General features: G+C 30.8%; 1 protein-coding gene across 5 annotated transcripts in view; it reads right to left on the reverse strand.

Moving 5' to 3' along the window:
• LOC125066654 overlaps positions 1-17788 on the reverse strand; it is a 92058-nt gene that overhangs the window by 3690 nt on the left and 70580 nt on the right. For all 5 annotated transcript variants that reach the window (XM_047674848.1, XM_047674847.1, XM_047674849.1 and 2 more), the window contains exon 2: positions 185-2639. In XM_047674848.1, the coding sequence (XP_047530804.1) occupies positions 185-2639 (2455 nt within the window). The remainder of the gene's footprint in view (positions 1-184; positions 2640-17788) is intronic.

Consider the following 17788-nt stretch of genomic DNA (forward strand, 5'->3'; position numbering starts at 1 on the left):
TATAACTAAATATGTTTCATAGTAAATACTAGTTTTTAAAGATAATAAGTTGCCTACTAAAAAATGTTTCAAATAAAAAGCTGACAAACTCTTTATGTTATATCTTTATACGTATAAGTATAGTCATGAAGCGTCCGTTAGTGTTCGTGCAACTATTTTAAAAAGAGGTTTAAATATATCTTACCTAAATTAGCATAAATGTTATCATCCTGTTTCGGAGTGGATGCCCAGGTTTGTTGTTTTTGTTTCTTTTGCAAAGCTATAGATTTTGGTGGCGGCGGTCTTGCAGGTTTTGGTACATTGGATACAGTTTTATAATCCTCGCTAGATATCCTGGGTGGGGGAGGTGGTTTATTCACGACCCTTGGTGGTGTATCATCCGTCGCAGAACTACTTCCGCTGTATATTGACGAAACGTCGTCATGACTCAGTCGGCGTAAGCTTTCCGAAATTTCACAATTCGATTTCACAACCTCAACAGTCGACCCGTTGATATCCAAAGGATGTATAATGACGAGCCGCGGTTTTGGTTTCGGGGTCAAATCATAAATCTCCTCGGTTTTTGGCGATAATTTCGTTACTGTTGCAACGCTTAGTTCTTTCTTGTCCAAGTCCTTTGATGACCCGATGCGAAGTAATTTTTTAATAGAGAATTTATATTTGCCCTTACGTTTTTCGTCTATTAGTAAATTATCGTGTGATAGTGAAATGTTCCTTCTCGGCGCTGGCTCTGGTGTATGCTCTGTTTTTTTCGTCTCATCATCCGAACTTCTTAATTTTGGCAACGAAGACATCACAGCCCTTTCTCGTTTTTCCATTTCTCTCACGACGGGAGAGTCAGATTTCATAAACCCGTTTGGATTTCTTTGGTACAGGCTACTAGAGTATTCCTCGGTAGGTGATAAGGGAGGCGTTGGTGCTTTACGTTTGCACAGGCTACTCAAGGACGTGTCGCTATCTTGTTTTGTTAGCACTGGCTTAGCGTAATAAACAGAGTCCGACTTTTCTTCGATAGTCTCGCAATTTTGATCACTCACATATTTAATAATATTTTCTTCCTCATCTTTTTTTGTTTGGACGTGCATAACAACTTGTTGCGTTGAGGTAACACTTTTTTTGCTTTGTTTAATGACTGGTTTGACAGGTAGCTTAGGTTTTTCTGGTGGGACCGGTTTACCTGGCATTATGTCACTTATCATACCGTGTAAGAACGATGGGCGCGGGTCCATAGTCGGCATAGGACTATTAGGTAAAGCTGGGGCTTCACTCGTATCATCTGGATCTGCTCTGCCATCCGGTTCACCTGCTAATTCGCGACTGGCTTCCGCGGAGAAAACGGCTTCCGTTTGTTTAGGTATGATAGACGGCATGTCAATGATCGGACTTTGGAATGTTGAATAGCCACTAGCTTGTCCGTCCACTTTTCGTAGCTGATCGATCGGTGACATTTTTATATTTTTATCTTCATTATATACTTTAATTTTAACAGTTTCTTCTATTTTGTGTGATTCGGAGAAATGACCACTATCATCATTGTCAGAATCTGTGCGTCCACTAAAACTTTCATCATCGGAAGTTAAGGAGTTATTTGCGGTTGAATTAAGTGTGCCAACAGCAGAGTCGACACTACTATTCTCTATATTAATTTTACAAAATTTGAATTCTGATCGACTAAGATTTACTTTTGGTCTTTCTTGTTTCTTATTTAATGGCGACTTTCTAACAATACTGTTTTTTTTTGTTTCTGTCATTTCTTTTTTTTCACAGTCATCTTGCATACTTTGTTTAATTTTACCTTCAACAATAGATGGTTTGCTGCACTCTGTTTGAATTAAATTAAGGTCATGTCCACCTATTCTATTTTGGTGCAGTGTTTCAGAAATTTCTTCAAGTAACGATTTTTCTGTACATAATATACCCTCAGACGACTTCGTGCCTTCAGTTGTAATTATAGTCTCCGACTCTTTCATATAACTTGAAAGAATAATATTAGTTTTGTATCCATTTGCAGATTCTTCAGATTGGTCAGCTAAATTTAAAACGGCGGGTTTGCGAGTGTGCGTTTTAACGTTAGGACTCTTATTTTCTTGACCGAATGGTGTAACCGAAACCATCAACGTTTTCTTCTTACCATCAGAATCAGTTTGAACTTTGCCCAATAACAATGAAGTGTAAGTCTTTGCAACGGAGTCTCCAAGTAAATTAGCTTTTACTGTGTTAAAATCAGTGTTAGATTTTGTTATTCTGTGAAGCTCTCTCTCTTCTTCTGTATCTGGGAACGTGTCATCTTCGTCGTTATCTTCTGAAACTTCGAATTCTTCTTCGTCGGACCAATCATCGCCTCCGTATCCAATAACACTGCTCACCTCTTCCGGGAAACGGACATTACGTTTACCCTTTTTCTTTGGATGTATCTTGAGAATACTGGGAGGTGTTTTCTTGAAGAAAGTGCTTCTATTTTGGAATGGAGTCGCTAAATATTTACTACTATCTGTAGATCGATCCTGCTTAGAGTGTTCTTCGCGTGACTTGAAACAGTTTGAGCAGAAATCTTTTTTCCACGCGTTCTGTACGAAGTTGTGGCATACCGGTGACATTTTGCTCTTCGTATAGCGTCTGTTGATTACATAACTGGCATTCTGTAAAAGAAAAAAAAAATTGGTCAAAACTTTTTAAATACACTTAATTTTTTTTTTATCTGTGTATATTTTAATTTAATTAAGATATAATGATATTATTATTATTTTTAATTTTTAATAAAAAATAAGTATTGCATATTATTAGTCTATTTAAGAATATATACGTATATGTATAAGAAAGACTAAGATATATTTTCGCGACTTGCGTGTATTTCAATAAAATCTTACATAAATTGTTACTGTGTTAATGAAACTTACATTTTTTTTGGTGCAATTATTAACTAACAGCTATTGTTTTAAATTGAATTCGTTACCAACACGCAAGTCGCATCATCTAAGGCGAATAACTGCAAGCAATCAAATAAATTGATCAAGCTAACGGTATTATGATGTATGTGTTACTGTAAAAGCTCGTACTAAGGTAAATCTTAAGATATTTTAGTAAAACTCAGATTTACCGACATGAGTTGGTAAATGTAAGTATTTAATACAAAGGGACGACTTTTTCGGACTTTTAAATGATGGTAAAAGTTTGAATTCCAAAGTTTTATGGACATTTACCATTCATAATCGGTAAATCTTAGGTTTTACTGGAAAATCTTAAGATTTACCGTAGTTCGAGCTTTTACAGTAACATATATGTATGTTATAATCACTTTTGGTTAGTTAGCGGGAACTATTGATAATGTTTGATATATATTCTTATCACGGAAGCCGAGACGGACCGTTTGTGGTACCAACAGTGGTAGAACGTGTGCATATAAGCTAAAGATAGCGTGTTTAAACCCAGGCAAGACACAATTAATTTTCATGTGCTTAATATTTATTTATAATTCATCTCGTGCTCAACGTTGAAGGAAAAGTTCGTGGATATATGCATGAGTATTATTTTAATAAAATTCACTCATTCATATTGGAGCAGCGTGGTGGAATAATCCCCAAAGGGCTTCAGCCCAGCAGTAGGACATTTAGAGCAGGTTATCCTTATCACTAATAGAAATGGGAACATGAGTGGGTTTGTGTTGCTTTTACGCCATAACCGTATATTTTCCACTGAGTTAAAGAAACCAACGTCAATACACCTTTCTCGGGGTCAATTACTTATACAATACAATAACAAACTTGTTTAATTTGCCAATAAATATTTAAATTAAGTTTTAAAATAGATATATTCAAAGCTAGTAGCTTAAATATGCATATTTAAGAGAAATAAAGAGTAACATTTGAGTTTAATGCCTTTCTTAGACGTATTCGCGATTGAATGTTTTTACGATATTGATAAAATTTTAAATTAAGTGTAATTTCTTCTTTTGTTCAAATGTGTGTGTGTTTTTTTTTTAAACATAGATTGTTTACCTTCAACTCCTGTCAAATGAGCTTAAACCTTACTACATAATTAAATTATATGAATATTAACTAATCTTCATTATAAAATTTACTTATCTATATCATATTATAAATGTGAAAGTTATTCTGTCTGTCTGTTTGTAACGCTTTCACGCCGAACCATTGAACCAAATTTTATGATTTTTTATGAAATATGAAGCAAGCTTAAACCCAAAAGAGGAACAAAGGCTTTTTTTATACATAGTACCTGTTATAACGACCATCCCCAAAAACGCGAGCAAAGCCTATGGTGACAATTTAATGACAAAGTAGCACAGTAGTCAAATAATCTAATTTCTAAAACAAATTAATTTTTAATTATTATAAACTTCGCTCGGGTGAAATAAATAAAACTATACAAATACGGTTTATCCTTTTTCATATAACGTCTAACTTTTTTATAAACTATATTTGATTGATTGTTGATCTATAATTTACTGTGGGTAAGTTACTATCGAGTATATCGTACGATATTATTATTTGGAACACACTTTCTGAACGCACCCGTAAACGTCGAAAATGGCCGCCCTTTGAACTGCCATGTCATTGACTTTTATGGATTTAATATCGAAAATTGCGGATATATGTTTTCTACAAAAATTTAATTTTTTAACGATTTATAATTATGGATAGGTTTCGATCGGGTCTATCGTAGACCTGCACAAAATTATTAATATAGATTATAATTATATAAAACAAAAGAAAATGGAAATAACAAAAAAAAATTACATTTATTTTACGTGTATGAATAATTATGTACATAATTAAATCGCATGGACATACATATGTCCTCAACGCGTACCAACTTTCTCTGTTAGGCCACTGGTTTACTTATAAAATATTCAAACAGACGTTGTATGAGATAAGAGAAATTCATCTTGGTATTACTAATTAGCAACTTTGTAATTTTTTATCTATATGTTAAAAAAATATATTTCATTGTCGCTTTTTCATTTCTTTTCTCAATGCAGAATACTCATTATTAACATTTTTTTGAATATCGGTAACGAATTATTTTAATGAAAGTGAATCAAAGAATAAAGATAAACAAACCTTAGATTTATGAATACCATGTAATTTGCTGATAACTCAGCGAAAACAGTTTCTGATTAATATATATTTGTTTAAAATACCGCTTTAATTTTACTTCCAAAGTTCCGCTAACAGCTGCGTCGTCGAAACGACATTTTTTCGCAAATCCTCTATGAATATTATAGATTATTCAAGCGGTCTCAAAATGATATCGTCACTTCGAAGTTTATTTAACGTTTTTGGTAGGAATAGGCTTCACGTGTGCTTTTTTGTGTACTTAATTTTAATGTTAGCATTGTTTCTATTTATTAATAAATCACTTTCCAGTTACTTTCAGTGTTCTAATTAAAATAATAATATAATTTATAATTATTCGACATTTTTTTTTCTTCACCGCCGAGGACGAAATAAAGCACGTACACGTATTTTTACCATTCAAGAAATATTCATGCCCAATATTTTATTTAAATCACAATAAGTTACAAGTTCCTCAGCTTCGCCAACCTTATGTGTTACAAGAAAGCGTTAAACAAGCGTAAAGACGTAAACAAATATTTGACAGTTACTTTCTTATAAAAATGCAGAGATGTAGAAACACTGTTAGTTTAAGTGAGAACTGATGTTTTGAACATATCGATTACACTGGAAATACTATGTTGTTTATTGTTTAAAGAGATATTTTTTTATTAGGAAGCCAACGGTATAATGAACACCTCGGATAATTATAATACCAGTCCTCATCACCTCATAATATTATATGTATACATTTTTATAGCTAACATAGATATATCTAATATTTGGAAACTCGTGACATTTACAAATGATTGAATTACTTAAAATATATTCGTAGGACCAAAACAAAAAAAAAACGGACTAAATATTCAATAACAGATTCAATTTTAGATTTATTATATTCAAACTTTATATCATTTTCCTTGTTAAATTTATGTTCACATTATCGGTTAGAGCAATAGTTCTCATATTGCGTTTTTTATTAACACTAACGGAGGTCATTACATTGCAAATAACAGACAATTACGAAAGATGAGAACAAATATTACAGTAATATAACTACAGAATATAAAAATAAAGTAAGCTATACATGACCCACTGCTCAGTTCAAATAAAGAATCTTTTTTTTTTTTTAATTTAGAATCGCCATTACGTTTTCAATAAAAAAAAAAAAAAAAATATAATAATGACCAAAATGATAATAAAGTAACCAATAATATATAAAAATAATAAAAATAACAGCGCTGTTTTAATGGCGAGAGCAGATGGCCTTTATTTTCATTCACAATTATATTTATTTCTACATATATATAATACAGCACGTTAGCTAATGGTCCACTTGATGATAAGTGGGCACCATCGCACATTGACGGACACTAAAGAAAATGCATTATTCCTGCATCCTGTATAATGCCTCAGGTATAATAATAAGAGTTACCTAGTAGCCTATGCAGTATAGGAAACAATTGTATAGAAAAAAAGTTAATTGTAACCAGTAATTAGATGTAGATTCCGTTGAGCACTAATTTATTGACCACAGGATTCAGCTTTATCTCGCAACACTTCACCAACTAATGTTATTTTAATTTTATTCATTAATAAGTATGAGATGAACTGCAGCCAGTCGAGCACTTGAAACGATTAAATGTATTTAAAATGAAAATATATTTTTAATTCCACAATCGCCAACCGATCACTAACTTGAATATCAAGCACTGTTGGCCAAACGTTGGCGAACGTGGTCAAACGGTCTTTATTATTATATCCTTATATATACACAGGTGCTAAAGCTCTAGGCAATTGTATAGGTATTTGGGTCGTCACACCTGGGAACCGGTACGGTGAAATTGAGGCGTCACGAACCAACACAGAACACATGGCGCTGGTGTGAGACCTACATTTATGAATAGATTTAAGTAGATCACGAATTGTTTGAATACAATGTCAATAAAAATTTACTGCGTTTTTATTTTGATTGGGTAACACTTGTTGGTTATGTTGTTGGGTATGTTGGCGATAGTTGGATCAGCTGTTTCGCTGGTAATTATTAAAATAGCGTTTACACAAAATTATGTCATTGTTATGTATTGAACCATGATGGTTTAGAAATTAAAACAAGGTCTACGTACTATTTGCGTTAAGACTAAACTAAATTGTCTTAAATGACATAATAAAATTTGACATACAATTTATTTTTGTAAAGTAATTAAAAGTTTTTTTTTATAATATTAGCGCCAAGAGTTTTCGCTTCTGTCCATTATAGTTAAGCTGTTTGGAATACTTCCAACCCAAAACTTTAACTAAAGCAATGATAAAACATTGTGAGGTCAAACTATACATATTATGTAAATATGCCAATTTGAATAATATCTATTGGGAATTTTGAAACTAAATATTTAGATTTAAATAAGAATATCGGCTTGAAGGTTTTTTTTTATAATTAATAATGTAAATACAGTAACAAGTACACTATTAAACGTAATACGAGTTTTAATCCATGTTCTATAATAATTTAATTGTCTATTCTCTTTTATTGTCACCAGAATTAAGTGTGTGTAAAATTGGTTGTATAGAAGTGTTTTAAGTTATGATACAAGGTATTCATACTAACATAATATGAGGTTAAAAACCTTTTATAAGAGTACCAAATACTGAGTTTCTTGACGGTTCTTTTCTGTAGAATCTACTTTCTGATGGTAGCTTTAAATTTAGTTCTACACTGTAACGTGACTTTTTTTTTAATTTACTTTGGTCACTTTAACACCAGACGGCACATATTTTTCCTTATGTCATAAATTCTATGACCAACCAAACAACTACCAAAGATTTTATAATTGAATTTATTAACAAATTATATAATCATTTCTTCGAGTTCTATGGGGGTCAATAAGTCAAATCATATAAGGACTACGACGTAGTATTGTCCGTCGATATTGATGAATGAGGCTAGTTTTGTATTTATTAACATCTCTCATTCAAGAAAGCCAAATTTAAGTTTCGAAATTATATAAACAAATTGTGACATAACGGAAGTTGAACGTGTACCCCTCGATTTTCTCGTCGAAAGTGTATTGACAATTGAGGTAAGCGTCCGAGCCATACAGCCAAAATGAAGGCAGAGTAAAATACACTCATAATATTTATTAAGACCTATACATTAAATATTAAAAATATCTTTTGTAATGATGAAATAAAGTGAAATACAGGGGAGTAATAGCGCTAAACTTCCTGGTAAAATGTCAGCGTGCTTATGTATACATACTACATGTTTTACTTGTTTAGTTTAATTCTTAAAAGAATACTTTTAGTTTTATGTTTAATAATACTTTTAGTTTTATTTTCATAAATTGTATAATTATAAAATGTTGATATGTACGATACCAAAATTCTATGTTTTTTATAATAATAATATCGTATAGAATGTAAAATAATAACATTCAAAAGTAAATTACTAAAACGAATTGTGAAGGGGTTAATTTCAGAAGAATGAATAAATAATTTATTTTATTAATCTAGTTCAGAATGATAACTACGATGTTTGTATATAAAACGTGGAAATTTTGTAGACTTTGCCCTCGCGGCTCTATTTGTACTATGATTAATGAGTATAGTATAATTCGTTCCTTTAAGTTCCGAATAAAATAAACAACTGACTTTATTACTACATATTTTGTTTTAATTAAAGTGCGTCGGACACATCCAGGCGGCAATTTTACTAAGTTATAACGATTACAATTCTATTCCGCTCCAATTTCGATTATACTTCTCAGAAATAATTCTCAGCTGAATCCTAATTAAGGACCAATACTACTATTTCTAATTACTAGTTTATAATGGTTACAAAAGCCGAGATGGTCCAGTGGTTAGAACGCGTACATCTTAACCGATGATTGCGGGTTCAAACCCAGTTTATAATTCATCTCGTGCTCGGCGGTGAAGGAAAACATCGTGAGGAAACCTGCATGTGTACCCAATGCGGGTTGCATTGGTAGAATATGCTCCAAACCTTCTCCTCAAAAGGAGAAGAGGCGTTAGCCTAGCAGTGGAAAATTTACAGGCTGTTGCTATATCTATAAATAATAGTTAATAGAATCAATTCCGATCCCACTTAATAGAATAGAAAAACAGCTAAAGAGCAACGATTATATTGCGATAAAATTATATCATTTTATTAGTAGAATCGCCCCCAGGACATCTCACGATGTCTTCACCGCGGAGACCGAGAAATCATAAACAACAAACAACACAACCTAAAAAGTCAGTAGTATTCCTCCGGATCAGAACCTGCAGTATTTGGTTAAGATTCACGCGTTACCATTGGACCATCTCGGCTCAAGTATTTATTAATGAGAGAAATTTTAAAATATATTAACAGACATGAGAGTACCAACGCGTATGAAAGCGGGCATGAATATATAACGTTAATAATTCCAAGAAAGAAAACAAGTTACTTTACGATCGAATATGTGAAAATGGTATATAAATTCACCACATAAGGCGTGACCGCTTCATTTTTGTCCCTACAATGTTGACCACATAACGCTTTCCCTAGAATATCTTGTTTTTAGTAACATTCCATTTCTAAGACCAGTTGTTTATTTGAAGAACTGGTCGATATTCTCTGAGAATCTGGTTGATATTTTCTACCCAAGAAAAGCAGATACAGTGAAAGGATGAGAATTAAAAGTTTATGTAATATTTTTATTTTTATAATTGTTTACATCGTAGTCTTTGAGTCTTGAGTTGTGGTTTTAAAGTTAATGTCAGACGTGAGATAAGACTTCTATTATTTTACGTTGTGATGCTTTCTCGTAATATGAAAGGGACCACCCGCGGCTTATTAATGTTCTACTACTTACGTAATTAATATTTCATATAACAGAATGAGAAATACATTAGGCACTAAATGTTTTAGTATAACCTCATTATAAAATAGGTATATATTTTATTTAACGTTGTAAAAGAGGTTATATAGTTATACATTGTTTATTTTTTTATTTAATAATTTCAAAACTTAAATGAATGGTTTTTAATATTAAATAGAAAAATATTTTAAATTGTTTTATCATTTGTTGTTTCTCAATGTCTAAGTCGTATGTTGTGATTTTTTTTGTTTTAATTTTAATCTGTAGATTTCACAAGATGATCAAAATCTATAAATTCATTTTGTTCAGTTCAGTTCAGTTTGATTCAAAATGGTATTCATTTAATTTACAGTGCATTGCACTATTTGTTTCCTAAATTATAATTAAACTAAAAAATATATTAACTTATTAAAATGCGATAAGCTATAATAGAATGAGATAAATAGACTATATAATGTAATGGACCATATAAAACTCATGTTAATAAGGCTATTTATAAATATAAATATATATATACCTACATAAAAAGTAAATTTATAAAATGTTGTAGAATTGAAAAGTACCGCGTCATTTTTGTTGATCGTATCAGATCGCCAATGGCGCTAAGATTATTTCTACACACACAAATATACGTTATTATTATTAAAATTAAGGATACATAAGGCATTTGGATAAATTACGTAATGACTATTATTATTAAAACCATCGTACGTAACGGTTGTATCTCTATCTCACCAGATTGCTCTTAAAAATATCCATTAAATTTTATGTTTCCTTCGTAGGTCGTTAACTTTTTTTTCATGTGAAAGGGCGAAATTCATTTCTCATAATAAATAATATTCACTCAAGAATCCGCTTTCATTCTCACGAGCTATGAAATTATAGAGATAATTGCATGATTCTTAATGCGTTAAATTCTGTGGTATTTTAATGTTCAAGGTTTGTTTTGTTAGACAATGCAGGTAACTGTGAGGTAAGAATAATGTAATCAGTGTGATGATAAAGATTTCATACATTAAAGACAGATTATGAACTAACTACTGTTACACCCACGGCACTCGTTACTGCTTCGCCCAGTGGTTCGTAGCGTGACGGTTTATTAAGATACCATATTATTTCTCAATAATATATGGCTGTGGTAATTATAATTAAACATATTTATTGTATTGCATTCTTTACTTTAATAAGTATGTATTATACATAAAACCTTCCTCTTGAATTACACTGTTTGTTGATGAAAAACGCATTAAAATCGGTCGCGTAGTTACAAAGATCTAAGCGTACAAACGGCGGAAAGCGACTTGTTTTGTACTGTAGCGATGGTATCTTCTTTGAATTCTTGAATAAAAATGCGTTTTAAATGACGGCGAAGTAATCGTCGGAATATTGAAAGTAAAATTAAAGTGGATATAAATAGTTAAGTGGAACAGTGTTAATATTACAAAAACATTTTTTGCTAAAGTTCGGGACGTTAAATGTCGCGGTCTGGCATGTGACTGAATTAATTCACATCTGCCTTGAAGCTCATACATAAATTATCACTTATCTACTATTTAAATTACAACTAAAAACAGTTACAAAGACTAACACAATTTTGGTTTCAGTTAATTTATGATTCATACACATTCTGTAATTTAACGAGTCTACAATTAAAACAACAATGTGCCCTGAATTTCGCGCGAATTATAGTAGTTGTTCTGTATGCCAAGTGATTTATCGCCATTAGAACAGTTATACTGCATAAAAATCGGTTTACTTGTATGTTTACGGCTTACTCTGTATAACTAATTTTTAATGACTTGGATGATGAATAGAGTACCTGAACTCAAGCATTGGTTCTGATAAAAACATTACGGTTCTTGCAGCTTCTTTTTGATTAGGTAACCCACCCGGTTTGGGTTCACGCCAACGTATGTCACTGAACTTCTCTTAAATAGTTGGATAAATTCTGATGAACGTGATGGTAAGTCATCATCGCTTAGGAATATTGACCATTCCTTACATTGCCAATGCACCACCATCCTTAGGATATAAGTTATTATATCCCTTGTGCCTGCACATACATACATACATACACAGCAATAAAAAGTATTGCTGCTTGGCTTGGAGTAGAATATCTGATGAGTGGCTGATACCAATCCAGACGGACTTGAACAATAGCCAGCCATCAAGTACCTCAGTAAGCTACTGGATATTAATACTAATACTTGCGACAGAATGTTATCCAAAACTTATTCAAAAAGGATAATTCCTCATTAGAGCACAGGATGATTTATAAGAGCAAAACAAGTTAAGCTCAAGAAGTACAACTTTCTAAACCTTGGTTGAGATCTACGTGTATCGTTTTGAAGAATACAATGAATACTAATATTCAAGAAATGAATTCTAGTATTATTATTTTTTCTATTCAATATAAAAATACGCGTACGCAATACACATTTCTCATTAAAATGCCTTTCACATAAATCCTTTATGTACATATGTACATACGGTTATGTAAAGAGAAAGGCGATAAGAGCCATTGAATTTTAAACGTACACAAGGAATTCGAAAAATCTAAAATAAACATGGCGTTATATAACGTGTATATATTTTTTTTATTTATTAAATAAACGAAGGTGTAAATTTAACGTGATAATATTAAACCTACGTGAACTTTTTAAGAACTTTCGCGAATTATATATTCTCTTCTCTTATTCTCTCAGTTATTGTTACTCATCACACTCAAGTACCCTGGTAACTAAAACAATGATGTTAGTAATTTATATACGAGTAATTGAATTTTAGACTAGATACTCAAAACCACAACTGGACTATATAAAGATATAAAAGAAAAAAATCAATATGATATCATTGGATTATTGTTACTATCATATACTAATAAAACTAAATAAATGTTTTTTTTTTATGGTGTCACAGATAGGTAACCGAGCAAATTGAATTTCTGATGGTAAGTGCTGCGCAGACATTGGCGCCGTATTAAGTAATTTTAACCATTCCTTACATCGCCAATGCGTCACCAACTTTGGAAACAAAGATGTTATGGCTAGTGATATTATGTATATTAATTTAAAGACATTTTTTTATTTAATATTATCGATTTTCTCTTTTTCCTGCTTGGAACCTTTCTGCACAACACGGTTCAATAGTGGTCTTTAAAATCTGTTAATATTTCCGTTTCTACTCTAGTCGTCTAGAAAATATGTTAAGATTCCCTATTTATTATTTCTGTACACATATCTAACTTTTAAGTAGATTGTATCGTCACCGAAACTTAAATTGTACGCAAGTTTTTACCACAAACAGTTGCGTGTCATTGTTGTTAAATACATGTGCAATGTTTGAGTGCAGTCAAATACGCTACACTCCAAAATTGAATGTCGTATACAAGCATATAATAATATATACTCTGACAGGTGAAGTTAAATAAAAAGTCGTAAAAGAGGAAGTTTGTATTTCTGGTTTTTCCCTAACATGGTACAACCATGTACGCCAATCAGGTGTTCAGGTGATCTGAAGAATGTTGCGGTTAAGATGTGATGCGGAAGGCAGATAACTGGGAGCTTTCGTGTACAGTGTGTTCACTTGGCATAAGGATTTTGTGCCAGCCCATCTACCGGTATGTACCACGCAGTTATGAAATATTCTACCGCTAAACAGCTTTATATTTCGGTTTATAGGTTGTGGGTGAGCAAGTTTAACTACAGGATATAATATCTTAGCTCCCAAGGTCATGTCCATGGGCGGTGGTGACTATTTACCATCGGGCCAGCTGATTAGCCGTCCGCCTACCTGTTTATATAAAAATTGGTATATCCTTAAAATGAATGATGGTGCTGATGATTAATAGTTTTTACGCAACTGACAGTTTGACGGACAATTTATTATATGAATAGCGTTATTGGCGTTTATATGGCATGCATTAAAACGATCTATGTAAAGATCTGATATCATGTAAATAAATAATATATGTCTGAGACATATCTTAGAGCTCACAGATATTATAACGTGAACATCGAATATTGTCGTTGATTTTTTTTTTTTACATCTGTCATCACGACCCAGATAAAAAATATGTATTCAATAAATACTAAACTAATAAAATATGTATATAAATATTCAGTATATCTTTTTGAGATGAACAGACTACAACATCGTGTGCCTGATTACCATAAAACCGGATTACCTTTGTCTATGGGCGATGATGATCATTTATTTTCAGGCAACCCATTAGTAAGTTTAGGTAAGCTAAAAATAAATAAAAATATTTTGATGAACATACTTCTTTTTAGTTTTTATAATGTACAACATTGTGCAAAAGCCATGAACCTCTGACATTAAAGATGATATCATTTCACCTGCTCGAAAATGGCGATTTGGTATTTTATTTTATTCAAAAAACCGGCGTAAGGCGTGCACGATGACTCATTAAAGGCTAAATTTAGTTTTTTAGTTTTAGCACCACTAATTATTTTTGTTTTTGATGTTATGTTTTTATCAATTTTTTTTTTTAAGCCCATTAGCATTACCCGTATAATATATATTTTAGATATATTAAATGAAAATTTAGTATATTTTTTCTTTAAATATTTTTTGTTTAATTTAATAAATATTATTTAAATTGAATACAATTATTCTTTTGTTTTTTATTTTAGAATTCTAAACAAAACTTTATAGTTGAATTAAGTTAAAACTAATCGTAGGATCTTGTTCGAGATTTTATCGTCTATTTAAGGATTTGTGGTTAATCACTTGTTAAATGCCTCGCCCTCAATCGTTTATTGGAGATTTAATCTATGAATCAGATATGACTCAGGCATTATGTAATATTTTAAATGTCACCTGTCAGTTGTTTAGTTTAATCTGTAGGCGCCGTATCCGGCGGTTATTATATGTTATTACATTTGCTCAATTTCGTAAATGTTGTTTTCAAAAACCAGATATACCTATTACTATTTACATCAAAAACTAAAAGAACTAATTAAGTTTTGTAACATAATGATGATTAAGTTCACAACATACCGATAAAGTTTGTACAAACTTTGGTTATATATCATGGATTAAAAAAAATAACTGTATTTTTAATGGCAACATTAAAATTCATGTTGCATTTTATATGACACACAAATGACGTTTACGAGTTTTGCTATTTTAAAAGGGGAATTTATCCTATGCATAATATAAGCGTTGGGATTTGATTCCAGTCACAGTTTCCATAAAACATTCTTTATTCGTTCGCTTAAATACGGTTAGTGGACTGTCCAACAAAAACTCCCATAATTTTTGTTTATTTTTAGTCTATGGCTTAAATACTACTCTGTTGCATGATTATTATTTTTTTATCTTTACTTTGTTAAGCATTAAATATTGATTAGGTTTTTTTGTAAATGTTTATATGTAATTGTAAAAAAATAAAGTCTTATTAGGGCTTGATTTTTTGCGAAAAATATGTATTCAGACACATAAAAAATACTTCAATACATCAATATCGAAATTCAAATATAGAATTTACTAGTAATTTTCGTTTTTTCTTCATAAACTTGTGTTTTTTGTTGTACATGCTCAATATCACCTTTAATCTTAACAACATAAGCGATAATTAGTGATAAGAATTAAAATTCAATTATTTATTTATACTTTTACATACAGGTTCTGAGAGCAGATGTTGCATTTCGCTTTTAATTATGTTTTTCAATTACGAAATTAAAATTAGTAATTACTACTTAACGATCTTTACAATCTTTGACATAATTATAAAGTACTTAGTTTCACCAAACGTAAGAATCATAAAAACTTGTAATGAAACCGATAAAATCAAGTTTATGAGTGAACATTAACCGTTAAATCATTCATTAACCATTGATTCCTTTTAAAAGATTTCGGACGCGGCAGCCATTTTCAAGGGAGATTAACTAACCGCAGGACTGTGCCACTTAAATTCCTGCACAATAATTTTTATTAATAATAAAGATAATTTTAAACAAGTATTTATTTTAGCTTTTTGCCAAATATGCCTATTTATTTGATTATTATGCTTTGACAAAATGAATAAAACTTATTGTAATCCAGAGCGAGGATAGTTGTGTAAGGATTGATTAAGAATTAATTGTTTTCTAATTTAATCGTAGTTATTAAAAAAAATGATTACACGTGTATAAACTAACTAAACGATGTATAATTTATTTTTTAATTCAAATAGTACTTGTAAGTTATTGATTGCCAGTAGGTAACATAGGGTTTGAATACAATGGATTTCGTATTGAACATTTGGCTCGCCTACGCAATTGTGTTCTTTTGTTTACAAGTCAAACTAACTAAACGAATAAAAAATACGTCAGATTTGAAACGTTGAATGAACGAAATCGAATGGATTTGTTTATTCGGTTCATTTGTGTACGTAAAAAATATTATAAATAAGAGAGTAATAAATTACATACTAAAAAGTATTTAACAAATTCACGATTAAATTTTTCAGATTATTTCATAATATATATATAAATTCTTATTTGCGTGTAACATTAATTAACAAATTGTATTTTAAATATATGTTGCTATTTTTAATCTCTTATTCAATTTCACCTATTAGTATGTGGAGTTTTAATCTTGCAGTTTATTTTAAACCTGTTTCACTTAACCAATGGAGCTGAAATTTTGACACACTTGATATCCGCTGCTGACAGATATCAATTATATATGTACATTTTTTGTCCACGGATAAAAAGGATTATTTTGACTTTTGCTCTTGACCGTGATGAGATTTTATCAGTGTTTTTTAATTTTGATAATCAACAGTATTACAATTTCATTCGTATTTTGAATGCATTATATGATGTATTTAAAATCGGCCATCTTTAATTTTTTTAAATAAGGAATTTAGTAACGAAAATAAAGATTCTTTGAAATTAATTTAGAAGAAAATAGTGATGTTTTAAAATATTTTCGCAACACGTATCATGACATAAGTACATTTCTACTACGTTCATTGCATAATAAATATTAAAAAAAAAAACACTGAACCGGACATGACTAACACACCTTAGAATTCAGACTATTAAATATGTTTTAAATTTAATATGATATAAATATAACTCTATTATATTGCATAAAAAAATAAAATATACTAGAATATATTATAAATAATGTTTACCATGACTTTTAAAAAACTTTCACAAATATTGTAAAACATTCTTTAATACTCAATCAAATAATTTATAGCATCGTTAGACTAAATATTTATTAATATAAGCAAGATATTATAATATTCATTAAATAAAATTAGAGAATTTAACTTTGTGTTATCCGTTCATAGCCAGTAGTTTTTTTTTTTTGTTTCATATTGACCTCTAAATTCGCTGCAGACAAGCAAGTTATTCTGTATACTTAATGTCAAATTTGATTAAAAAAAAACTCGACTTCGAATAAAGCATCTGTCACACGGTAAAATTTTTTGAGTAGGGATTATTTGACGAATTAATGTATATACATTTCTACATAAATGCTAGTTTATTTAATCTAGTTTTTGTTATTTTGGATGGCTCTGTGATGTTCACCTTTTAATGCGCGATGTACGATCGGCTTACAAATTGGATAAAATATATAATTTTTTAAATATCAGCTCGCTGTGCACATACAGCGTATTCATATATTTAATTTTCCCGCGCTTCGCAACGTACGTCACTCGATATGACAGATGGATAAATGTACAGATAATATATAAAATATTTATTTAATATTAATTAATATATTTTTACATATCTGTGTACACTACAGGCCCATCGGATTAAATGTCCACCCGGATTAGAACGATTGAATGGCTAATTTGTGTTAATAATTTAAAGTTGTAACTCGTCGCTC

Source organism: Vanessa atalanta, chromosome 10, assembly GCF_905147765.1.
Source record: "Vanessa atalanta chromosome 10, ilVanAtal1.2, whole genome shotgun sequence".
Lineage (NCBI taxonomy): Eukaryota > Metazoa > Arthropoda > Insecta > Lepidoptera > Nymphalidae > Vanessa > Vanessa atalanta.